The 27,610-nt window shown below is 41.6% G+C and overlaps 1 protein-coding gene across 3 annotated transcripts in view; it reads right to left on the bottom strand.

Moving 5' to 3' along the window:
* Nucleotides 1-20,784, bottom strand: part of Usp45 (ubiquitin specific peptidase 45) — a 62,414-nt gene extending 41,630 nt beyond the window's left edge. Inside the window, exons 1-5 of one of the 3 annotated variants that reach the window (XM_036179910.1) lie at nt 20,721-20,784; nt 17,087-17,196; nt 13,301-13,473; nt 11,822-11,925; nt 10,591-10,691 (exon numbers count right to left, since the gene is read on the bottom strand). In XM_036179910.1, coding sequence (XP_036035803.1) covers nt 10,591-10,691; nt 11,822-11,925; nt 13,301-13,473; nt 17,087-17,186 — 478 coding nt within the window. In that variant the 5' untranslated portion in view covers nt 17,187-17,196; nt 20,721-20,784. The other 2 variants (XM_036179911.1, XM_036179912.1) reach the window with 2 other exon arrangements.
* Nucleotides 20,785-27,610: the final 6,826 nt, after the last annotated feature.

Here is a 27,610-nt window from a genome sequence, read left to right as displayed (position 1 = left end):
CTTCAGCAGTAAGGAACGACAAATGTCGAGTCTGGAGATATCCACGCTTCACTGTGCGATGCTCTGCAGCACCACCTGGCTCTCCATGCACAGCCACCAAATATGGACAGAGCTGCCAGAAAGAACATGCCCACAGGGCAGCAGCGATAAACACAGTTGATTTCATGGTTAAATAGCCGCTTCACACAAGTGGCAAGGGTCTGTTCACTTTTACAGTAAGTCTATGAGAAAATATCCAAGATTAACAAGGCTATTAGCCTTGTGCATTAAATACATCAGCTAATTTAACCAGAAAAACATAGCATTTTCTGAAAGCTACTTTTTTATTTAAAGTAATAGGGAAGGCTTTAGAATACAGAACAATTTAAATCCATTCAGTTTATGGAATGCCCACAGTGTGCCAGCTATGATATGAACCACTATTTATATTTATATAGAACCCTTATGGTTTGTATCCAGAAAGTATAGAGCTGGTACATAAAGCCTTGAATTTATGTACCAGTATAACTTTCAGGACCTAAGTATACATTTTGTACATCTATTCACTAATGAGCTATCTGCTGAGAGCTAAGAGTCTAGTTTAAAGCAGGGGGGTGTCTCAATTAGTCAAATATTTTATACCTAAATGTACGTGTGTTTCTGCTCTTTATGTGCTATTGGGGCCTGAACCCTAGGCAAATCTAGGCAAGCATGCTAGAAAATAAGCCATACCATAACCCCTCCACCTCCTTGAGAAACACAACCAAATACCCTAAAGACTGAACTCCAAGAATTTTTTTTGGAATGTGTTAGAATGAAAAGGGCAAAGCTGCTACCAAAAAAATTTAAAGAGAGCATACAAATTTTTTTTATTTCTGTTCATTATTTTTACCTCATTTCACCTACAACAACAACAACAACAAAAAAAAATTGGTACCCACCATTAGAAAGGTTAAGTCCAGGATTTCAAGGTTATTTTATTTTAAAGCATCTTTCTACAATATCATCATCTATTCTTTCACACTAACAGAATTATGTAGAATGAGAATACAAAGAACTGACTTTGGGCATTCTAGCTTGTCATTTGTTTGCTTGTTTTGGTTACTGTGCTGGTACTGAACCACTACACTTGTACATGACCCCAAGCCTCCTTCTAGCTACACTTCTTATGGCTTATTTTAAAAACATTTTCCGAGACAGGGTTTCTCTGTGTACTAGCCCTGGCTGTCCTGGAACTAACTGTGCATCAGGCTGGCCTCGAACTCACAGAGATCCACCTGCCTCTGCCTCCTGAGTACTAGGATTAAAGGCATGTGCTGCCACCACCCAGCAAACAAACCTTCACCTTTTTTTCCTTCAAGACAGGTTTCTCTGTGTAGTCCTGGCTGTCTTATGGCTCTTGTAATAACTCTGTAGTCTACATACACAAAGAGCAGTCTGAGCAAGCCAGGCGGAGCAAGCCAGTAAGCAGCACCCCTCCATGGCCTCTGCATCAGCTCCTGCCTCCAGGATCCTGCCCTCACTACTTTTTTTTTGTTTTGTTTTGTTTTTCCAGACAGGGTTTCTCTGTAGCTTTGGAGCCTGTCCTGGACTAGCTCTGTAGACCAGGCTGGCCTCGAACTCACAGAGATCCACCTGCCTCTGCCTCCCGAGTGCTGGGATTACAGTAGGCATGCGCCACCACCACCTGGCCCTCACTACTTTTGATGATGAACACAGCAAGAGCAACCCTAAGACAAATTGGTACCAGAATCACGAGGTATGGCTATGACAGACCTAGCCATGTTGTTTTGGGAAGGATTGTAGAAGGACTTCAGAAATTTGGACTAGGAAAGCCATTGAGTGTTGAGAGCTCAGTGGGCTGTTCTGTAGGAGCTTGGGAGATAAAAGCATTGAAAGCAGTGTAGACAATGGAGGCCTGGCGTGTGAAGTTTCAAGTAAGTCTGAGTCCCTTAAAGACTATTGGGGCTGTTTGCCATTTTGAGTTGAGAATCTGATTAACTGGAACTGAAGGATCAGCTGTGACTAACAAGAGTCCAGAACCACTAAAGTAAAACTCTTGTTTTGTTGGGAAAATAGATGCTGGTCAGATGGAGCTAGTCTGCCAGGTGGTACTGGTTTTGAAGGTGTGAAGGGGTCATGGAGAGCAGCTGAAGCTTAGCACTTCGAGAGGCCAGGAGAGGCTATGAGTGAAAGTGCAGCCTCAGTGTCAGTTAAACGTCCAAGATTGAAGAGGTCATGCAAAGAAGCTGAGGCTTGGCACCATCAAGAAAACCTATGAGAGGCTGGTGAAAATGGAGCCCAGTTGCAGCAGAAGACCCCGGATTTTTGAGATGCCAGTACCCTGGGATGACCACCAAGAACAGCAGAAGCAGTGGAGTGGAGCCAGCTGGAGCTTAGAACTGTGCTGCAGAGGGCAGAGCCAGCCAAGTGACCCTTTTGAGGGGCCCAGAAGGTCATGAGTGAAGTCCAGATAGTGGATACTGAGTTATTTACAGTTGGAGTTTGGTTTTGTTTGTTCAGATTGTGACTGTGCCCTGGTTCTTCCCTCTTGAAATGAGAACATGTTTAAGTTATTCTTTTAATTTATAGCGGCCCAAAGTTGGGAGACTATGGATTTTAAGAGGCTGATTTTAAGTGTTGGAATGTTTAAAGAATGTGGGACTTTCAAGTATGTAAAATGCTCTATGTTGTAATGTCAATATTAATGTGTGATCTTGGGGATGAAAAAGAAAGGAAACGATGTGGCTTAACATCGTTGGGAGTCAAGTTGATAAAGGGTCAGTTATGATGGCTAGTATTTATGTCAATTTGACATAAGTTAGAGTCATCTGAGGAAGGAGCCTCAATTGAGAAAATGCCTCCATAAGACAGGGCTGCAGGCAAGCCTGTAGGGCATTTGCTCAGGGATTGATATGGGAGGACCCTGTCCCTTGTGGGTGGGGCCACCCCTGCGCTAGTAGTCCTGGACTCTATAAAGAAAGCCTGCTGAGCAAGGCAGTAAGCAGCACCCCTCCATGGCCTCTGAATCAGCTCTTGCCTCCAGGTTACTGTCCTCGCTGCTTCTGATACGGAACTGTGGGTGAAATCAGCCCTTTTCCCTCCTGGTTGCTTCTGGGCATGGTGTTTTATCACAGCAATAGTAACCCCAAGACATTTCATTAGGTTGACTTGATGCTCAGCACAGAGGGCCTCCACCAACCTGGCACATGCAGGCTCAACAAAATTCCACACAAGCACACAGAGACGGGCGTGGCTGCCTCACAGAGATTCCAAGTACAGGCCTTTATGGTAAGGATGTGTCTTCAGCACATCTTAGAAAGCAGAATTTACATGCACTACCAGCCAGCAGCTGTACTGTCCTCTGCCTTGGCTTGCGAATGAAATCAGACCATGAACACAGTAAGCCTCTGCCTCCCAGGACTCTGCAGTGGCAGGGAATGAGCTAGGGTTCAGCTTGTGAAATGCAAATAAGAGGACTCTCACTTTACGGCTGAAGAAACTGTACTTAACTTTTTAAAAGGCATTAAACCACTTTCTAATTTTTATTATAAAGGTCACAGTATTTTAATCCTCGGCTTCAGAACCTAATCAAGCCATTTAATACTGTTTTATATATCGGTGGGGGAAGACATAAAAACACTTTCTAAAACAAACATACTTCAGGTCTTTGAAGCCCCAAGAAATATTAGCATAGTGAACTCAACTGTATATACTTTATTTTCTTTAGTCCTAATAAAAATAGCATCCTGCTAGTACTGATATTTTGAGCTAAGTTTCTGTAGAAAGAGCATGGAACTTTCACAAAAAGCAAACCAATATTCATCAGTATTCCATTAAGAATTCCTGTGTTTGGTATTTGTATAATACTCTAGTTATACAAGCCTGCTGAAGTAGTACAGCTTAATGAATCTTTCAGAGTGCATGAGTCAGTTTAAAAAAAACAAAAAACAAAAAACAAAAAACCTCAGCAAATATTAGGTTCAAAGCAAAATGGAGCCACACCCCCATCCCCACACATTCAAAACCTCTCCATTATCCACATCCACCACCGGAATGGTTCATTTGTTAGGCATGATAAACCTGCATTGACACTTCATTATCATCCAGCGTCCATAGTTTACATTAAGTTTCCTCTCGGTGGTGTATGTCCCTTTCAGCTGGACAAATACATAATGACAGATAGTCACCTTATCATATGGGAAGTTTCATGACCCTAAAAGCCCTCTGCGCTTTGTTCTCCCCCCCTGCAGGCTCTGCCAACTTTATCCATTCTTCTACTCTTTCCAGGTCTTTGGTCTACTTTTTAACATCTTTCTAGTTGGATCTTGCAAGGATATTTTTTGCCAATTTTTCAATCTTGTGTTGTATATGACATTTTCATTATGCACATCACAAGGGTGAGCTCGTACACACACACACACACACACACACACACACACACTCTAACAGCAGATGTGAAATCTACACAGCTGTAAGCATTCTTCTGGGAACCTGCACTGGACTCATCTCAACTGCTTAATGCAATTACCTAAACCAGTCATGTAGTAGTAATGCTAATTTGCCCATTTCTACAGCTGAAAGAAGTTTTAAGAAAAACTGTTTGCACAATTCCTCTAGTTTCAAAGTGAATAGTAATTAATTCGCCTATTCTCAAAGTTTAATTCCTAGTTAATCATCAGCCTTAGAAACATGTACTTATTCAGTCATATGATAAATGTCACTGATAACAGCTGGAATATCCATTTCTATCTGTCTTATATTACAAGTCAAATATCCTGTCTAAAATACAACAGTGACCATTCGCTTCTCGACTGAAAACTTCACAGGTTCTTCACAGTCCTAAGGACAAATCAAAAGTAGGAAGTCCTTAAACATCTGCTCCTATTTGATCCTCACCTCCCACCCACCGCCATCAGCACCACCAAACCCATCCTTCCTGCTCTTTAGGAACCCTCAATAACCTGTTTCTTCTCCCTCACACATATATCTTTTCTCTTTTTGCCACACTGTAATTATCCAATCTTGGCTTAGAAAGCTATTTTAAATAAATATTCATGGATCTTTTAGTCGAGGTTAGATACCATCAGCCCACTGTACTTCCTGCATCATAGCACCACCTAACCAAGCACACAAGAAGTGTGATGTCTTTACATCCCTTGTAATACCAACAGATTGGCAACGACAGTAACTGGCAAGTAGGTTACTTCCATTCACTGTTTTGCCTTGAACATCTAGTGCATCATACGTAGCATCTTGCATAAAGCAGAAACTCAAACATAAAATGTTGGTAAGTAAAATAATTTTGATACTAATATTCGGGGTTTGGGGAAGATGGAAATAACAAAGGTTTTCTGTCATTTCCTCAGAAACAAATGTTTACATTCAATTTCAGTTTAATTCAGCAGGTACTACTGCCTAGCCATATCAGAGGCAGACAAAAATGTCAACTAGGGTCTTCTCCTCAAAGACTATGGATTTAGGAGAGAACTCTCTCTCTCTCTAAACACCAAGTGCAGTGTGCTTGCTATCACAGTCTAACACGACTACACAGACACTGTAACTCAGAGAAAGACAAGGGTGGGGGAAACAGAGTAAGAATGTTGAAGTAGTCATTCGGTTGAGCCTCAACAGGTAAGTAAAGCTGAAGACAGAAACAGATTAGTCAGAAGTTCTTCAATATGCCTGAAGACACCCTCCTTCCTCCTTGGAAGCCTGAGGTCCCTAAAACCAAAAGTCCTTTCATAAGTCTAAGATGCTCCTTTCATTCCCTCGTCATTGTAAACCTGTGGGCAGTAGAGGAAGCACTGAGCCCGTGGGGTCCTAAGTGAATTTGTGTTGTTGATATGGGCATGGCCATGTCAAGGACTCAGTGCCTCAGCCCCATGGGAGTGGTAAAGCCTTCCCTAGGTGAGAGTCAAATTAGCAAAACCTTCTTCAGGGGTTTGTGTGTGAATGTTGACAGTGTGTGCACAAAATGTCCCACCATAGCCCCAACCCCATGTTTACAGCTTGAAGCCTGCTCCCCCACAGACTGCTTCTCCCACTAGTTAAACCTATGTCCTTGATCCAGCTCTATATTATCAACCTTGTCTCCTTGAGTCAGCTGTCCATACATAACCCTTCCTCCCTGTTCAACTGGATGCTAGAACCCTTCCTCTCTCTTCAGTAAATACACTGAGCTTCCAGGCTGCTGGGCTTCTCCATCAGAGAGCCTAGACCACCCAGTCCCAGTTTTTCTGCGTGTCCATGTCCCTGTGTGAGCCCTTGCAGAGACAGTCTAATACCTGGACCTGTGCTGGATGCACTTCTGATACAGAAGCAAATATGACGACAATGCAGCTATTTTTGCTGGGTGATGGTGGCGCACGCCTTTAATTCCAGCACTGGGGAGGCAGGGGCAGGTGGATCTCTGAGTTCGAGGCCAGCCTGGTCTTCAGAGCGAGTTCCAGGACAGCCAAGGCTACTCTGAGAAACTCTGTCTCCAACCCACCCCCCAAAAGTGTAAACAATGCTACTCATTCAATTTTGAAAAGTATTATCATTCCTAAAAAACAGTATTTATGTTAACTGTCATGGAATTACTTATATTTCTCAGTGAACAGTCAAACTTTTTAGTTTCACTTCTAACAAAGACTGACAGACAAAGCCACATAACCAAAGCTCCTTAAGCCTCAAGCATTTTTTAAAAATACAAAGGGGCAGTGACATCGAAATTTTGAGACCCAAAGAGGGCAATGAGAAACTAGCCTAGGTTTTCTATAAGTAACATTAAAAGTGTTAGAAAGGAGAACCTGCATAACTTAAAGTGTGCTTATGGAGTGTAAAATCATAAGAATTTTTAATGTCATTCTTTCCTACACAAAGAATGACAGGCAACTGAGGAAATCCGGGAACAGCGGAGGAGGCCCTCCCTAGGGAAGCGCACACTAACTGGTTGTTCAGTGACAAATGGTCAGCCCTGAAAACAATACAAGTAACATTATATAGACTCAAAAAGTTATAATTGGGAATACATACTCTAGATACAAATACATATGCATTTAATAACAACTTATGAAAAGTGGCCATGAATTTGAAGGAGAGCAGGGAGGGGTTTGGGGAGAGGAAAATGGAGAAATGTTGTAATTAATATACAATCTCAAAATTTTCTTCTTTGTTTTCTTACCCAAGCATTCTTTCCCCCCTACCCAAGCACATATCCCTTTGAATTATGGTATGTGGCATTTTATCTGTATAGAGGCTTCACAATTATTATTTAATAACTTCAGATCAGAGGTACTAGTCTTCCAAATTCTTCCTTGACAGCAATTCTCATATCTTATTTCCAAAGTACTTTTTAAAAATACATTGAAATGTCATACCAGAGTATGACAGATTTCTTCCAACATGCCATGGGATCTTATTCAAAACTGAATCTGCCTGAGAAATACTGTAGCTGGAACTTTTGGAAACCATGAATTCAAAACTATCTCATTGTGAAAGTCCCCTTACTCTCAAACTTGAAGTCCCATTTCCTAGGTGCTACTCAAGGCTCCTCAAACCCAACTAAGGATTACTCTCCCACCACCTGAAGTGATTTCTTTTATCTCCATCTGGCCATGATTTATCCTTTGAGAGATCTGCTAAAAAACCAAGATCATCCATTACTGCTTTCCTTTTCAAGTGAACACGCCTGCTTATGAGTACCTGGAGGGCTCCAAACAACAATTAGAACTCCCCGTAAAGTCTTGTTATCTTCTTTATCTATAAGTGCTTTGCTTCATGTATGTGCACCACATGAGTCCAGTGCCTACAGAGGCCAAAAGAAGGCATCAGACCTCCTGGAACTAGAGTAACAAGACAGTTGTGAGCTGCCATATAGGTCCTAGGAATCAAACCCAGTTCCTCTGCAGAAGCAGTGAGTGAGTGCTCTTAACTGCTGAGCATTCCTCCAGTCCCTCACTACCCTAAGGAATAGATTCACTACCCATCAGTCTCTAAAGTAGACCAGGAAAAAACAACCACGTGCTAAGGAAAAAAAACGAGGCTACAATAAGCACCAGAGGTCACACAGCTGGTGACTGATGACATCTGAATGCCAGGCCCCTGACTCATTCTGTTATGGTCTGAATACCTCAGTGGTTTGAAGGAGAATGTCGCACCCAGATACGTGAACACTTGGTCTCCAGCGGTTGGCACCGCAGAAGCGATGCAGCCTCATTGGAGGAAGAATGAGGGGGCGGGCTTTGAGAGATCACAGCAGGGCCCCACTTCCAGTTCACTCTCTACTTTGTGTCTGTAGTTGAAGATGTGACCTCTGGTTTCTGATCTCGCCACTTGCTTTGATGCTTCCTCCCCTGTAATGGACTCTTAATCTTAATGCCTCTGAAACCATAAGCCAAGATCAACTCTTTCTTCCCTAAGTTGATTTTGGTCATGGCATTAGAAAAGTAACTAATCCAAATATGGAACTCTCACTGATCTCTCATGCACTTGGCTTGCACGCCAGTTGGTGTTGCTATTTGGGATGTCCTTAGTAACAGAAACTTTAGTAGGGGAGGAAGTAGGTCACTGTGGACATGTCCTTGGGGGCTGTATTTTGCCCTGGCCCCTTCCTAATTCACTCCCTCTTTCTTTCTGCTTCCCAGTCATCATGAGGTGGACAACTTTGCTGTGGCACACACTCATGCTACAACAATGTTCTGACTCAAAAAAACAAAAAAACAGCCAGGCGATGGTGGCACACACCTTTAATCCCAGCACTTGGGAGGCAGAGGCAGGCAGATCTCTGTTAGTTCAAGACCAGTCTGTTCTACAGAGTGAGTTCCAAGACAGCCAAAACTACACAGAGAAACCCTGTCTGGGGGGAAAAAAACTTACAATGATGTTTTGAACCAACAGAGGTCCAGAGCAATGGAGGAGGCTGATCATAGACAGAAATATCTGACACTGTAAGACAATAAGGATGCAAAATAAATCCTTCCCATAAGTTGTTTCTCTCTGGTTTTTGTCACAGCAATGAAAAACTAACATACTCCTTCCTAATATTCTTCCTGAAATTAAGTATTCAAGAAATCTGAACAACCGAATGGCTATTACACTGGCTTTATTCTTAGCCTTAGGGAACCTAAGGTAAGAAATGTAGAAAAATAGTTTCCCCATCACCGTTAGCGTCAACTGACTGCATGTGTCCTTACCGGCAACAAAGCAAATGCAATGTGCAGTTCTCAAGAGACAGTAGGCAGGCAATGCTGAAAACCCAAGGTCTTTCACCACATCTCCCTGGGTCCCTGTCTTAGAAGAAATGGAGCCATGACTGGCATACCTGAGACAAAGTAGGAATCCTGCAAATGCTTGTTGACTAAGTTCAACAGAGAAGTAATAAAATCAATGATTCCCTTTGCTGCCGGAAGCCCTCCTCCTCTGGCTTCTCCACAACTGCCTCTTTAGAGTGGTAGGTAGCTAACAAAGACAACTACACACCGGAATTCAACTGAAAACTATGGGGTCTTCTTTGTTTTGTCCTGTACAACAACTAAAGGGCTGAGGATGTAGCTTAGTGGTAGGATGTTTCCCTACCCTGCACAAGGCCCTGGAATCAAACCTAGCACTTTCATCATAACTATATTTTTAAAAAACCTTTCAGTTGCTGGCAGTTCATTTCTTCAAAGGCATCTCAAAGGCAAACAAGGTAGCTCAGCGGGTATGCGAACATGCTGCCAAGCATGATGACATAAGTCTGGTCCCCAGAACCCACATGGTGAAAAGGAAGAACCAGTTCTCACAGGTAGTCCTCTGGGCTCCACACATGTGTCCTGGAATGTATACTCACTCACACTGACTCTCCTCCTTCCATGTGGGTCCCAGGGATTGAACTCAAAAGTATCAGCCTTGGCAGAAAGCATCTTTACCCACTGAGCCATCTCACAGGCCCAAATAAATGTAAATCCTTGAAAATTTAAAAGTTGGAGCCAGTAAGCAGCAGACTGGTAGGCAACTTGGTCCCTCAATAGTGAAGTCCAGCCTGTATCTGAGTAGCTAGGATCAGAACAGCACTGCAATGATGCAATACACAATACAGACAGCAGTTCCACAAATGTGTGTCAGGAATGAGTCCAGTATGTTCACAAACATTCTTAAATCTTCACCAAGTATTACTGTCAGGCTTCACAACACTCCTCAAAATAGAATTCTTATCCCAATTTGATCATAAGGAAACCAAGGAGTAGACACCCACAGCTGATAGTATAGGAGACTAAATTTAAACTAGGACTCTCACATTTTACAGCTTATGCCAGCTACACACATCTCTTTCTCATATTAGAAATATACACACCTTACATGATCGTATGATGGGACTGCTGGCTAAGAAGGTGTGACAGCAATTTCACTCAAATTACAGACTGAGGGAAGTCTAGTGACATCAAAGATGTGATTTGTTTTGTATTTGAGGTAGGTTCTCAATACATAACCCTGGATGGCCTAGAACACCCTATGTAGACCAAGATAGTCTCAAATGGACAGAGATCTGCCTGCCTCTGCTTCCTGAGTGTGGAAGGTCAATGGTATTCTTTATGAACTCTTTATGCAAATTGTGAACCATATTTTAATTCAAACTGCTTAAGTTACCTGTTTGTGTTTTAGAAACATGTTTCTGGAGAAAGTCAACTATCTGAGCCAAAACCTTCTTGTTACACTGTGTCAATAATTTTTCGTTACATTCATAACACCTGAAAAAGATAAAATGCAAGCCAATGTTATGAAGCACCTTCAATAATTACATATAAAGTATGCACTTAACAATTCTGTCTTTAAATTGCACAGAAACAGGGAACTCAAAGGAGAAGATGGGCAAATAAGCAAGAGACAGTTCACACAAATCCTCACTGTTCAAATTCTGCAGTTTGTCTTAAATGCCATAGAATGTCACAAGGCTTCAGGCAGAGCAGTTATATAGCCCAACTTATACATGTACCCAATTCTTGTGTATGTATGCGAGTGCATGTGTTGGTGGGGTCTCTGGAGAAGTAGATAAACCCTGTCTCAAAAAACAAGACAAAACAACAACAACAAAGAAAGGTAGGGTCTCTCTATAAAGCATTTGCTGTCCTAGAACTTTCAATGTAGATTGGGCTAGCCTGCAACTCACAGAGATCCACCTGTCTCTGCCTCCCAAATGCTGGGACATCATCATGCCTGGTTTTTGTTTTTGTTTTTGTTTTAAGTCTTACTTATTTTTATTTTGTGTGTGTGAGTATTTGTCTGAATATATGTCTGTGCACCATGTGCATGCAGTACCCACAGAGGCCAGAAGAGAACAGCCGATCCCTGGGACAGGAGTTACAGACCATTGTGGGTGCTGGGAATTGTACCTGAGTGCTCCGGAAGAACAGCAGGGCTCTGAACTGCTGAACCACCTCTTCAGCCCTGTCACACACACTCTTAACCTCTGAACCATTTCTCTGGCCCCAGTTTTTGGTCTTTCTGAGACAGGTCTAGCTATAGAGCACAGGCTGATCTGGAACTCACAATCACCTGCCTGTTTTTCCCCAGTGCTGTGATTACAGTTGTAGAACACCATACTTGGCTCCAATAATATTTTAAAACCATCACTGTGTGGGTTAGAGAATCCCTGAACCACCTGAGCTTAGAGAATTAAATAAGACAGAGGTCTTCTTATGGTACAAAGAAAATATGAAAGTAGGATTTTTTTTTTAATTTAATCTTTATATCCATTGGTAAAATTATTTTTCTTAAATTATCCCACAGATTGTGTACAAGAGAAAAATGTATACATTGATATTACATAAAGCTCAGTCAGTATCTTCAGCAGATAAAGTCCCGGCAACAGCTCACTTACCATATGGTCCACGTGCTCAGGCTGACAGTAACACAGTGGGACTCGGGCCCAGAGCTCTTGAAGTGTCTCAGTGAATGCTGGCTTTCTGAATTTTTACCACAGCCCTGACGACGAACAACATGTTATGTGTATGATTCACACATAAGTTTCTTTCAAATTGATCAAATCTTAAAGTGTACTTAAGGAGTTTGAGTTTCAAGCAAGAGGGAACAGTTTCAAAGACTAACAAATTTTTACCAAATTTCATTACTTGTAAAGTAAATAACTTACTGTTCATTATATAATACAGGTGATTGATTTCTCTGTCATTTAGGAATGCATACCATTTGCCGTCCTGGATATTATATACTATGGGACACTGAGCATCCTGCTAACCCAGGGGTGCCCACCCCAAACATATATTTCCCAGTCCTCCACCTCAAGCCCACCGAACATGGAAACAGGGCCAAGGTGGTGGAATCCCTCACTAGATAAGAAAGGGAATAAGTATTACATGGGAGGAAGAGTCTAGGAAAGGGTCGTCTATCTGCAAAAAGAAAGGGCTATGCTGTGCTGTTCCTTCCTTCCATACGAGCTTGGAGATTGCTGTGTGACACATAATGTCTGAAGCATCCCTGGACTCTGAAGCCAGGAAGCTGGAGATAGCACAGTAAAGAAAATAGGCTTGATTTTGAGAGCTTCTTTCTTGTGCATTAATCACTACCTCTGAAGTGACGTAATTTCTGTATTTAATTATTTTATCTATCTATCTATCTATCTATCTATCTATCTATCTATCTATCTATCTTTGAGATAGGGTTTCTCAGTGTAGCCCTGGTTGTCCTATAACCAGCCCTGTAGACCAGGCTGGCTTCAAACTCAGAGATCCACCTGCTTCTGCCTCCCAATTACAGGGATCAAAGGCATGCTCCAAGAAGGAAGAAAAACAAAGGCATGCTCCACAACTTTTATTTCAGTGAAAAATTCCTTTATTAGGGCTGGTGAGATGGATCAATGAGAAAAGGTACCTGCTGCCCATCCTGACAACCTAAATTTGATACCTGGGTCATGTATGAGGGTAAACAGAGAAGCAACTCCAGTACGCCATCCTCTGACACCCACAAATGTGTTGTGGTATGCACGCGGACACACACAGAGTAAATTAATGGAAAAAAAAAGTTTAAAAGGAATGGAAAAAGGAATCCAAAAGGTTATATCCATTTCCTAAATTTAAGAAAAAAAAAAAGATAAAACATGTCTAGATATGAGAACAAGCGTGTTAGATTCCTTTTAAAACTATTTATGAACTACACTATTATGATTACCTTCTAAACATAGCATATATTTACTTAATTCTAAATATTCCTAAGTCTGCCTTGGCATGACAATCTAAACATGAAACGAATCCATTTTAAGGCCTATATCACCAGAAGTCCAACTCATAGTAGGCATTTTAAAAAAAAAAAGAAAAGACCGACATATAAATAACACCTTCCTTACCTGAAAACCACACTTGAGGCACAACCAAACATCGGAGGGAAGTACTGGCTGTCCATCACAGAATCTTCTCTCTTTCAAGCACTCTGAACAAACTGACCACAGATTCTCAGCTACTGCCTTCTTCACATGATTCACACTGACAGCATAACTGACGTGTTGGCACGTTAAACCTACTGAATAATATGGGGCAAAATGAAAACATTTTCTCTGCTGGGCAAAAGCATTACCATTAGCAAGAGTACTGGTTAGTTCGTTAACTTGATACAAGCTGAAGTCGTCTGGAAAGATAGAACCTCAATTGAGATACTGTCTCCATCAATTGGCCAGTAGGCAAGTCTGTAGGCATTTTCTTGATTAATGATTGATGTGAGAAGGCCCAGTCCACATGGGCAGTACCATCTCTGGGCTGGTGTCCTGAGTTGTATAAGAAAGCAAGCTGAGCAAGCCACAGGGAACAAGCCAGTACGCAGTGTTCCTCCGTGGCCTCTGCTTCAGTTCCTGCTTCCATGGTCCTGCTCTGACTGTCTTCATGACAGATTATAAACTATAAGCTGAAATGAACTCTCCTCCTCAAGTTGCTTCCAGTCACAGTGTTTATCAAGACATAGAAAGCAGACCAGGAGCTGGGTGGTGGTGCACACCTTGAATCCCAGCACTCAGGAGGGAGGCAGAGGCAGGCAGATCTCTGTGGATTCAAGGCCAGCCTGGTCTACAGAGTGAATTCCAGGACAGCCTCCAAAGCTACACAGAAAAATCCTGTCTCGGAAAAAAAAAAAAAGGCAAGCAAACAAACCAGGGCAGTAAGCAAAAGTCTGCATCATTAAAATGAAAGCAAATAAAAAGGACAAATTCAAAAACAAAGTAACTCATAAAGACATATAATTACACAAATGCACATAGATAACATTCCTGAAATAGAGTAATTACAGAAGAGATTAGTGGTTGCTAGGAGCTGCAGATAAGGACAGGGTATGAATATAAATAGGTAACATATAATAGGATGGTGATAAGCATGGCTCACTGATGTATACAAAGCTACAAACATAATCAAATTGCAAGCACACACATACCAACACATATACAATGCGTATGTAACTGGTGATATCTCAATAAGTTAAGGATGGTTCCATCAATTTCGAATTGTATTATAGCAATGCCAGATGTTAACATTAGGAAAGGACAAGTGAAGGCTAAATGAGACCTCTATGTATTTCTTTAAACCTTCATGTTAACCTAAAATTACTTTAAAACTAGAAATACAATTAAGATTAATTTTACTAAGTCAGGTGATGTGGCGCACGCCTTTAATCCCAGCACTCTAGAGGCAGAGGGAGGCGGAGCTCTGTGAATTGGTGTGTAGCCTGGTCTACAGAATGAATTCAGGACAGCCAGAGATACATAGTGAGACCCTGTCTAGGAAACAAAAAAAATATTTTTAGAAGACTATTTCCTGAACAGCTATAATGTATCAAGCACTTTGAATGTCCTTTCTGTTCATTAAGCAGTTTCTGCTCTTCCATAGCACAGACATCAGGAAGCTCACAGAATCCTGTAATTCCAGTTCTAAGGAACACACTTTTTTCTGGCCTTCACAGGCACCCATACACATATGACATTCACTGACAAAGACAAATAAATATGTGTGACACAAACATATAAATAAAAATAATAAAAATTATCTTAAAAGAGGTATCCATACAGTCACTCTCCAGTATTGCAAGAGATAGCAAGAAAGCATATATTTAGACTAGGCGTGTAGCTCAGAGATAGAGCTGGTACTTAGCATACACCAGGCCCTGGGCTCATTTGTTAGTACCAAGAAGTAAAATTGAAGATACATAAAATCTTTTTATATACATTAGTTTTGCTATGCTGCTATTTTCATCATCGTTAGAATACAGAAAAACAAATGGTGGTATAATTTGCAGGAAACAGGTTTTTGTTTTGTTTCGTTTTTAGTTTTTCAAGACAGGGTTTCTCTATGTAGGTCTGGCTGTCCTGGAGCTTCCTCTGTAGACCAGGATGGCTTCGAACTCAGAGATCCACCTGCTTCAGCCTCCCGAGTGCTGGGATTAAAGGCATGTACCACCATTGCCTGGCTTCAGAATTCTTAATAGTCTCACATGATACATTTTTTGTCTGGTCCCTAAATATCATTTATAAAAGCTTCCACTGTATGTAGAGACAAATGGCTAAACTAAGCACAAATACAAATAATTATATTCTTTTCCTAAGGGTCTAGTTAATACTTATATTGTCCTCAAATACCTGGACACTTTAATTTCTCTACCTCAGGTATCCACATCAAAACTACATTTACAAAGCCACAATCATCTACTAATTAACTAGAAAGGTTAGTTGTGCAGCTAGCTGTTATTAATTCTATTCAGACATGAATGTCATTCCTCACTAGGTATTTTAATTACAATGAAATATGTAAAACATTAAAATTCCTAATTTTACATCAAGGGTGAAACATAAAAACAGACCTGAAAGGACTAGTTCTACTTCCTTAGGCTCCCAGTTCAGGCAAATGTTTACCTAGCATGCCCAAGGCCCCAGGTTTATGCACCACTATCCCACAACAAGGTATTATGGCACAAGCCTATAATCCAAGCACTTGGGAGGTGGAAGCATAAAAATCAGATGTTCGATTTAGCTTCAGCTACACCGTTAGTTTGAGGCTAGCCAGGGCTAGTGACCATGGCTCAAAAAGAAACAAAACAAAAACAAAACAAAAGAGTAATTCTACTAGGAAGGACCCGTGTCATTGAAAGAAAGGGACATTTGGGGAAAGCTGATGAATGACCAGGCAGCCCAGAGCAACAGCTTACCAAATGTCATCACTTTGTATGAACTTTACAATTTAATATTCTAAAGAGAAAACTCATTCTATTCTAGACATCATCTCCATAATCCATGGGATGGGTTCTGACCAGGATAACATAAATGTTCTGACGCTGCCATTCAGATTTGTATGGCTGAAATCATTGGTGACCTTCGAAATAAGTGCATGGACTAAAGATAACATTTCATGGGAAGATATAAATAATTTTTCTTTATGTTTTTAAGTAAATCTCCTTCAGGTTTCTGTAAATTATATAATTATCTAAATTTTATATGATAAATAGGTTAGATGAATATTCCTGAATATAAAATTGTAATAGTCCAGTTTCCACAGTTTTTTTATATTAAATAAGCAAAAACCAGTAATGTAACTCTGGCTGGCCTCAAACTCAGAGATCTGCCTGCCTTTACCTCCTGAAAATGTTGGGATTAAGGGCATGTACCACCATACTTAGCCTGGTGTATTATATTTTAAATAAAATAAAAACTCTACATGGAAACCTTCTACTTTGCAAATGGTGACATAAAGCCAAAACCTCCTTTCTTTCCTCCAATTATTAAATAACAAGAATAGAAAACAAAGATTCCAAGTTCATTTTCAGGAAACACAAGTCTAGTTGGGCAGTGGTGGTACACGCTTTTAATCCCAGCACTCGAGAGATGGAGGCAGGAGGATCTCTGTGAGTTTGGGGCCAGCCTGGGCTACAAAGTAAGTTGCAGGACAGCTCTAGCCATGAGAAAAGACAAAGAACAATATGACAACTTTAATATACTTCAAACTTAAAACAAAATCCCAATAATAACACCAACAATGGTTTTGTGAGGGGAACTAGACAAGCTAGTTCTCAGATTTACGTAGAAAATGGTGAAAATAAAGTACTGAACTTATTGACTGAAATGCATCTCTTGTTCCTTCTTTACCCCAACCTCTCAATTTACCAGCAATGTCATCTGAAGAATCTTCGTCATGAGGAAGCAACGGTCTTTTATTTCTTTTGCCTTTCTCAGGTAAGTCTTTTGAGGGATCTTTTACCCGCATCTGTTATTTACTAAAAAGTTTAAAGAAAAATAACGATACTTTAATCTTCAAAATTAAACTTTTAGGTATTTAATGCACATTCAAGTTTGATTGGTCTATAATTCAACAGAAGAAAAAGGGAAACAAATCAGCTAAAATAAACCTCAAAACCAATACACAGGACTGAGAGTACAGCTCAATGGTAGAGGAGCATGCATGAAAGCTTGGGTTCTCACCCCAGGACTGCCACACACACACACACACACACACGCACACACACACACACACGCACACGCACACACAATACACAAACAGCCCACTCCAACTACTCTGTTACAGACTGTTTTTACCACCACCACTACCACACACCCCTACCCCCTCCACACCCCACACCCAACCCCATCCCCACTCCCCCGCCAAGTGTCTGAAAACCCTTCTACAGAAATCTAATCTAATCCACAGTGTAGTAGTACTTGGAGATGAGCCCTAACAAGAGTAGATGAGAGAGAAAACATGGCATTTATGTGAGGTAACAAGAAGAATGTCAAGACAACTAGACCTTTTTTAAATTGGGGTCTACCTTACCCTTGCTTGTAGCAAGGACAGACAAATCTGCCAGCACCTTGGGCTTGCCAGCCTTCAGTACTAACTAATATTAGCTGTAAAGCCACTCAGTGCACAGTAAACAAAACAAAACAAAACAAAACAAAAAAATGCCCAACACTAAGACATGCCCCCTGCATGCATGATGTCTGAGAGGGAAAATTTTCATCAAGGAAATAAGTACTACTTCTTAGAATGGGCTGCTGGAAGATTCCCACTGGACTGGGGAGAGAAACTGTAAACCTAATAGGAGCCCTAATTGCTGCACTACCTAGTGGACTAGTGACAGAAAAATTAATTCCTGTTTTTAAGCTGCCATCTTTTCTCTCCAAGTTCTCATCATGAAAATTTTAAAATCTACAAAAGTTAAAAGAACCATATAATGAGTGAGTACTCATACACTATCTGGATTACACATGTATTACCATTTTGCTGTATTTGTTTTATCTAAATATCAGTAAAGAAACATACAATTTTGGGGTTTGTTTGTTGGTTTGTTTTTCAAGACAGGGTTTCTCTGTGTAGCTTTGGCTGTCCTAGAACTCAATTCTGTAGACCATGCTGGCCCTGAACTCACAGATCTGCCTGCCTCTGCCTCCAGAGTGCTGAGATTAAGGGTGTGCACCTGGATAGAAATACACAATTTTAAAAATTTTAAAGTGTGAGTATGTCCACGGGTATGTGCATGTTAATGCAGGTACCGGTGGAGGGCAGAAAGCATCAGATCTCCTGCAAGGAGTTACAGGCAAATGTAAGCTGCGCAGTATGAGTGCTGAGAACCAAGCCCTGGTCTTCCTCAAGAGCAGCACATGCTCTTAAGCACTGTGCCGTCTCTCTAGCCCTATTACATATGATTTTTTTTTTTAAAGTATCTGAAAATAAGTTGTAGAAATAATGAAAATTTATCCCTAAATACTTAAGCATGTGTTTAAAAAAAAAAATCAATTCTCCTACATGACATCGCTATCATATGTAGGAAAAGTTTTCCTAGTATCTTTTATCCTAACGTATTCTAATTTCCTTATCTAATCCCAGGATATTCTATAGGGGTTTTCTGGATGAAGATTTAATCACTATTTGTACTTCATCTGTTACAGTTCTTCATTCTTTTTTAATACTGTTTTCCCTGTATGATTTTTTTTAAGCATGTGTGTGTTGGGGGTGGTATATGCAGGTGTCCTTGTTAACACATCTCAGCAAATGCTCCGATTCTACAGCAGAATGGGGTAAGGGGTAAAGCTCTAATACAAAGCTGATTCTTAAAGCTTGGCCTGAAGCGATTATTGGCTGACTAAAGAAAAGCACATGGTCACATTTAACTTCAAGTAAGTAAACACTACACCACCCATTCAGCAGAAGTCAGTTCTAGATGAACACAAAGTCGTCATTTTTTCATGTATTCAGAAAGTCTTGAAAGAAAGCACACTGGGCCTAGCCTTATCCACCATACCTCTCTCTGGACAACTTCTGTGCACTTTTCTTAGCCATTTCAAACCCTTTTCAATCTCCTTAACCTCCAACTCTCCCCACAATGAGATGGCAAAGCTGGTCTTTCTATCTCTAAATTTACAAACCTGCATCCATTAACTTTCCATTATCAAAGTCGTGTCTGGAACTCTCCAAGGCTCTCCTGGCCAACAGAAGGATTCAAAGGATTCAGCACATAGTTGTAGGTTGTACTCTTGCACATTTCATAGAGCATTTGAATGAGTCTACAACCTGATTAGAATGGACCAGGACTCTTTTCCATAACTTCCATAAGCTCTCTCCCTCTCCGGTGAGTGAGCACACACTCTCCTCCTCACAAGGAACAAGCAGCTATGAATCTGAGCTCAGGGAAACCCATTAGAGACTTGGAACCTGTGATCTGTATGGTAACTGGTAATTTTGGCATAAAATATAACGTTGGGCATAGAACATTTACTACATCAGAACACTCCCTAACTCCAAGTTTCCAGGTGCCAAACAAGGGCCAAGGTTGCTGGCAGACCCTACAAATGACAGAAGCCTCAGGCCTGATTATGAAATGTTTTGGCTATTATTTTTTTCCGTGAAGTTTTCTAAACATCAAGTGTTACAGCTTTTTAAAAAAATCTATTTACGTGTGTGTGTGTGTGTGTGTGTGTGTGTGTGTGTGTGTGTGAAGATGTGCACGCGTTCCGATTTGCATCGGTGAGGAACTCTTTCACCACGTGGGTCCTAGAGACTGAACCATCAGGCTTCACAGCCAAAGCCTTCACCTGCCAAACCATCAGCTTCAAATGTTTTTAACCTAAACATTACCTAGCATCTGCATTTTCTCTATCACAGTATGTACAGCTAGTATATTTAATATTTTGCTTTTCAGCTGGCTACAAGCATCCCATGTCCAAATGCTATTCGTTTAAGTTTTGGGCGACTATTCTCCAGCATGAGGAGTGGAAACGTAAACATCTTCCTTTAGATACCCGGGCTCAAAACATTCAAGAACCTTCTCCCGACTACTCTGAGATACATACATCACTGTCATCATTTCATCATCCTCATTTGACACTTGAAACTGGATGCGGGTAAAAGTGACTTGCGGAAGTCCGGGGAACCAGAAGTGGGCTCGGGTAGGATCGACCCCTAATATTCGGTGTTGCCAGAAAGCCGTGGTTAGGCTCCCTTCCTCGGGAAGCCACTGATGCACCCCAAGTTAGCAGAGTGGAATTCGGGGCAAGGATAGATCACGAAGGGGACAACAGATCCCGGGTCACCGTGAAGACTGGACTTGGCCTGGTTCCCTCCCCGACCCCGGCTCTTCCCGCAATCTCCAGGACCCGGCCCGGTGGCCGCCCGGCGCCGCTGTGATTGTGGACGCGAGGGCACGTGGGAAACCTCTCTTTCTAGGCTGGCCCACCTACAAGGAGGCCTCGCCGCCCAAGCGAAGACTTGGGTTGCAGTGACCCCAAAGCCTGGGCCCCGACTCACCCCGCCCGCCGGGCCGCAGCTTCACACACAGGAGCTTCTGCGCCTGCGCGGCAGGCAACCGGGGAAGGCGGGGCCTGGAGTCCTGGGCGGGGCGAGGGCGGGGTCTGGTGTTCTGGGTGGGCTGGGGGCGGGCCTTTGAGTCTAAGCTCGGATCCTGATTGTGTCTCCCGCAAGAGAGGAGGTCAGAGCGAACTGGAGCTAGTGAGGATGCAATGAGAGGGTATCTATCCCCTTGCAGCCGGCTGGTACAAGGCCATAGGGCCTGAGTTCAGGTGCTGGCTTGGATGAGCTGCTCTGGTCCTTCTGGCCTGTCCTTCTTGCAGGGGTTTGAAGTTAAAAGACTATAGTTAAGCGCTCAAAGCTGACTGTTTGTTACCTTAAAATTTCTAATTCATTTCTGTGGGAAAACTTGTCGAAGGAGCTAGCTATTCGTTTACGTTGTGTTTATAGGAAGCATGCATTGGACACATGCCGTGGAATACAAATAAGCGGGTCAACGTGCTGGGCATGGGGATACACAATGATCTTTTAGGAGAGTTCCTTCCAGGATGAAAGAAAATGTTGCATCAATAAGAACAGTTTGTGTTGTGTGATGTAATTTCAAAGTCAAAATTGTCTGTATAAATATAAAAAATCATATGTTAATATTGAATTTGAAATAGAATATGAAAAAGAGGCATAAGAGCTAATGTAAAATATTTGCATATTAAATTGCACCAGGAATAAGTCCTATTTAAAGTATCATATTTTAAGACTCAGTTTACAGTTAGAGGGAGAAGGGCTGAATTTTAAAATGAAAATTTAGATTCTCTTCTTAATAAAAAGAAATTTAAGAATTCTTCAATTATTCACCAAATATTTAATTTCCCATGGCTACTGTCTGGTCCCCCAAGAAATTCCTTTTCTCAAGGTCCAGCATTTAGACAAAAGTCACCATTCCCTGGGGGCTTGAGGAATGTTCCTGTTTGCTTAAAAAAAAAAGAAGGGAGTTGTTCTCACCTCTGGCAAGAGAACTAGTGGCTCTCAATTAACATATGACTGTGGTGCCTATTAACTTGTCAAGGTCAATGCTAGGTTGGGCTCCCTCAGTGCCTGCTCACAAGGCCCCTTTCTCCTATTCTCATTTAACTTTGGAAATCTTTCCCCCATCACTTTTCCCTGCTTTCCCAGGAGACAGTCTTGGCAGTTTTGAAAAAAAACAAAAACAAAAACCTTCCACTCCTGGAGTGGCTAATTTGGTTTCTTTACTGTGCCCATTTTCATTCAGCTGCCTTGATATCTAACAGATACACTCTTAGTCTGACCAAAATCTCCAGAGACTGCAATCCCCATTCGAAGTTAGGAATGCCTATAAGCAGACAAGAGAATGGAATTAGAGATCATGTTAAGTCTCAGACTCAAAAAGATAATATTACATGTTCTCATTTTGTTGTGAGATTCACCAGAGAAGACTGCTTGGACGTGGTTTCAAGCCAAAAAAAAGTCTATTATTCAGCTAACAACTACACTGAGTGTTGTTCAGGATCCCAGCGTAGCCCCAAGCCTTTCTCAGGGTGGGATTTTAAGCACAAATAAACCATGTTCTAAGTTTACATATTTCAGTTAACAAGAACAGTTAGCCAAAAGAAGAACTACAGAAGCCAAAAAGCAAAGTTAGTACCTTTAGAGACTCTCATGGTACTATGGACTTTGATGGATTCTGCCCTTGTTTTAGTTTTGGTAGGTGGTGCTGTCTACATGCCGAATTGTACAGCCTGAATGGTACTTCCACCATGGAGTCAGTTGTGCTAAGGTCTACTAAGACTACTAAGGTCTGGGGCCCTGTTACAATTTCATTTCTGTTACTGTGATAAAATACCTTATCAACAGGCAATTTAGGGGAGAAAAGTCCATCATGTTGGGATGTCTAGGCAGCAGGAACTCAAGACAGCAAGAAATATCCTACTGTAAGAACATCAAATATAAAACTTTTGTATCAAATATCATGAAACTTATATTTAGGGCAAGGAATTCAAATCTTTTTACTCTCCCCACTTATAAGACTTTATTCAAATGTTTTAATTTCCATCAGCACTCAGTTAAACCACTACTGTATTGGAGGAATTTGATGGCCTAGAGCAGTGATCCCAAGTTCCTTCATTTTCTGTTCGCCAATTCTTTTCAGTTAAGACTGAGATCAGAGGAAACAGAATGAGCTGAAGAACTGGTAAGGTGAGGTAGCTGTGGCTTGTTCTGCTTCTTTGATCTTCCAGCATTCACCCCAATACCTGGCCTCACGTTTGATTTTATTAACAAGAACTTTTAAGGTTCATGAAACATCTGGCACCCAACGTTCGTGGTATGAATTCGAGAAAAAGCTGCTTGCCTGTGGCCTTGAGGGCCCCTGCTCAAACCCGAGCTACCCTCAGCCAGTTGTGGTGAAACAACACTGCTTGGATTTACTGAAGAAGGCAGAGGCAGGAGGATCCTGAGTTTGAGACCAACCTAGGAGAAGCTTCAGCCAGGGCCAAGCCACAAACAGTGGCAGCTGTGGGACCATGAAGGCATCGACTGCTGCTCTGAGGTGCCGGCTGCTTCTCATCGTGTTGGTGACTGCAATGATGCTGCTACCTGGGACAAAGGGTTTACTGCTGCTTGTTCAGAGAAGAATTGCCAGGACCATCGTGTTACAAGAAAGCATCGGCAAAGGTCAGTTTGGAAAAGTTTGACAAGACAAATGCTGGGGAGAAATTGCTGTGAAGATGTTCTCTTCTAGGGAAGAACGTTCATGGTCCCGAGAGACAGACATTTATCAGACTGTGATTGCTCCAAACCACAGAGGAGGCACCAAAATAAATAAATAGACAAACAAACAAACAAACAAATAGATAAATAAACTAAATCTAAAGAGAACCATGACTACACCTAACAGCGACTTTTAAATCTTCAAAAGGATGATGGGACTCCACAATGATGGTGCCACCTGGACTATGGTAAAGCCATTAAGCTGATTAACACCACGGAAAGATCAGCTTTGGACTACAAACCACTCAAGACAATTTCAAGATGGCTAGCTGAGATGATCCAGCCTGACGGACTACTCGAACAAGGACTTGAAACAAGCCCTGCACTTTCCCACTATGCAGAGACTGGACAAATGATACAGCTAACTCTCTTAGGACTTGACAATTAACCCAAAAATTTTTCTTTTCAGGATTCCTTAAAGATGCAGGAAGTAATTTTAAGAAAATGACGCCCATGTTCCCAAGAGGTGGGATGGGAGGTTTTTGGTTGTTTAATGAGTTTTGAATATTGTCATTGTTTACAATGGTTGGTTACAAGTTGTTAATTGTTAATAGTCAGGAAAAAAGCTGAACATGGAGATTAGATTCAGAGGTTTTGTTTAAAAAAAAAGAAAAAGAAAAAAGAGAATATAGATATGAGGTAGTGAAAGATTCCCGGGGAGGGGGGGGATCTTCCCTCAGGAGAGACCCCGAACCCAAGGACTTTTTTATAGGATCCCAGGGGCAGAAGCACGGTTACAGAAGCGAGAAGCATAGTTACAGGGTTCCCATTGGTTGATTCAAATAAGGCCAGGGTGAACTTGGGAACATCTCGGAATTTGGATGTGTGCGGCTGACTTGGCCTTGTCTAGGGCACAGTGGTGTTTTCCTAGCCCAACTGTCTATTCCCCAAGGCCAGGTGGCCCACCATAGATATCCTGTTTTGACTCAATGGTTTCTCTCCCAAGGCCGGGTGGCCGACCATAGTTATGAACTCCTGTTTGGCCTTCTTCCCCTGAACTGCAGATATCCTGTTCTTTATGTTTAAGCCTTGCAAAATGGCGTTACAGCAGTCAAGCTACTGGAGGGGGTCTTTCAGTAGATCATCGAATCTACTCTGAGAAAAAAGATAAAGAAATAATAATATAAATGGGTAAATCACTGGACCTACTGTAAAAAGAAAAAGGGGAAGATATAAAAATGACAAAAGGTAGACTACTGAATCTATTATGAAAAGAAAAAAATAGAATATGGATATGATAAGATAAAAAAGTCAATTATTGAATCTACATTTAAAAAGGAACTAGTTTTAAATAGGATAAGTAATGAAAATTTTTTTGTCTGAGTTTATCAAATGTTACTGGACTGGACATTGTTAATATGTATAATGGAGTTTTTTGTCTGAATCTGTCAAATGTTAATGGACTAAACATTGTTAATGTAATTCTTGACTGTATATATTGTACATACTAATTGGATAGTTTTTCTTGTATTAGTTAAGCTTTTTTTAAATTTTAGACAAAAAAGGGGGAATGTGGTGGTATTATGTTCTCCGAAATATTGTGTGTTCCCTGAAATAAACTTATCTGGGGGCCAGAGACAGATCAGCCACACTATTAAACATGAGGATAGGCAGTGATAGCACACGCCTTTAATCCTAGCATTCCAGAGGCAGAAATCCATCTGTTCAAGGATACAGCCAGGCGTGGTGACTTGCTTTAATTCCAGAAAGCGAGCCTTTAATCCCAGGGAGTGATGGTATAAAACAGAAAGGTATATAAGGGGTGAGGACCAGAGACTAGAAGCATTTGGCTGGTTAAGCTTTTAGACTTTGGAGCAGCAGTTCAGCTGAGATCCATTCTAGAGGAGGACTGAGACATTTCCAGTCTGAGGAAACAGGATCAGCTGAGGAACTGGTAGGTGAGGTAGCTGTGGCTTATTCTGCTTCTTTGATATTCCAGCATTCACCCCAATACCTGGCCTCACGTTTGATTTTATTAACAAGAACTTTTTTTCGGTTGTGAGCCTAGCCTTTAACGGCTGAGCTATCCCTCCAGCCCAACAAGAACTTTTAAGATTCATGCTACAGACCCCAGCCAATGGGGAAAAGACAGTCACCACCTAAGTTTGAATAAAAACCAAGTACAAGCTGAGCAGTGGTGGTGCACACCTTTAATCCTAGCACTTGGGAGGCAGAGCCAGGTGGATCTCTGTGAGTTTGAGGAGGCAGGCCAGCCTGGTCTACAGAGCGAGATCCAGGACAGGCAGCAAAACTACACGGAGAAACTGTGTCTCAAAAAAACAAAAACAAACAAACAAACAAACAAGAAAAAAACCAAGTGCACTCCCTGTCTGCGTTCAATTTTCCAAGCATGCCCTCTTTATCAAGAGTAAGGTTGGAATGGTGGTCGCTTTCTTTGGAACCCTGAACTTATTTCTAACAATACACCAAGTCACAAGCAGAGAGAAATGAACACATGGGTGCTTACTTGCTTGTGTACAGCTTGATTTTTATTTTTATTTTATTTTATTTTATTTTTTGCCAGAGCTGAGGAACGAACCCAGGGCTACCACTGAGCTAAATCCCCAACCCTGATTTTGCCATTTTTAAGCGGAATATTACTGTGGGATGAGCTTCTGTACACTGTGAATATTTATTACTCTCATTGGTAATAAAGCGGTTTAGTCTCTGTCAAGGCAGGATAAGGTTAGGTGGAACAACCAAACTGAGGACTCAGAGGAAGAGAAGAGGAGCCAAGAGAGACTGGAGCCAGCGGCCCAAGAAGCAAGATGCCAGAGGACCAATAAAGACACAACCACGTGACGATACATAGATTAATAAAATGGGTTAATTTAAATGTAAGAGCTAGTTAGCAATAAGCCTGAACAATCAGCCAAGCATTTATAATTTATATAAATCTCTATGGGGTAATTTGGGAAGTGGCTGGCAGGTATTTGGGAACAGGGCTCAGGACAGAAAACTCCACCTCTGCTTACAGAATATTTATTTTTATGTATGTGTGTGAGAGTAAGTGCCAAGTGTCTACATGTGTGATTGCAAAGTCAGAAAACGGCATTGAGTCGCAACATAGATGCTAGGAACTGAACTCCAGTCCTTGTGCCCTGTGGTGGGTATTATGTGTACCCCAAAATAAACATATCTGGGGTCAAAGAACATACAGCCACTAGAACAAAGCCAAAAATGGTGGCTAGAAAATAGGAAGAGCAAGCCATAACAGAAGTTGGGCGGTGGTAGCACACGCCTTTAATCCCAGCACTTGGAAGGCAGAGCCAGGTGGATCTCTGAGTTCAAGGCCACTTTAGAAACAGCTAAGCATGGTGACCCACGCCTTTAATCCCAGAAACCCAACCTTTAATCCCAGGGAGTGCGGACAGAAAGAGAAAGGTATATAAGGTGTGAGGGCCAGGAACTGGAGAGAAAAGCATGTAGTTAGTTAAGCATTTGGTTGGTTAAGTGTTCAGGCTTTGGAGCAACACAGTTCAGCTGAGATTCATGTGGAGGAGGACTCAGAAGCTTCTAGCCTGAGGAAAAAGGATCACCTGAGGAACTAGCAAGGTGAGATAGCCATGGGCTTGTTCTGCTTCTCTGATCTTCCAGCATTCACCCCAATAACTGGCCTCAGGTTTGTTTTTAATTAATAAGACCTTTTAAGATTCCTGCCACAGTGCCCTGCTCACTCATCTCCTCAGCCCTTCCATTTCTCCACTCTTGAAACAGTTGGGGAGGGGGTGCTGCTTAGGGATTGGTGCTACTCACAGTGGTCTTCCTATATCAATTAACCTAATTAGGGTAGTCCCCAAACCCAATGACCTACCTACTGACCAACCCAATGTAAACAATCCAAGACTGAGACTTTTCCCAGATGATTCTAAGTTGCATTAAGTTGACAATGAAAGCTAACCATCACACCTTTTCTCTCATACAGGGAATCTACAAAAAAATGTATACTACAGAGGATTGGCAAGATAGCCTAGCAGGTAAGGGTGCCTGCCACTAAGCATGACAACTTGGGTTCAATCCCCAGAACCCATATAAATGTTTAAAGGAGAACTGACTCCATAAAGTTGTGGTGTGGTACATAGCATACATACTGTGGTACATAGCAT

Source organism: Onychomys torridus, chromosome 2, assembly GCF_903995425.1.
Source record: "Onychomys torridus chromosome 2, mOncTor1.1, whole genome shotgun sequence".
Lineage (NCBI taxonomy): Eukaryota > Metazoa > Chordata > Mammalia > Rodentia > Cricetidae > Onychomys > Onychomys torridus.
This window is presented reverse-complemented; position numbering and strand designations above follow the sequence as displayed.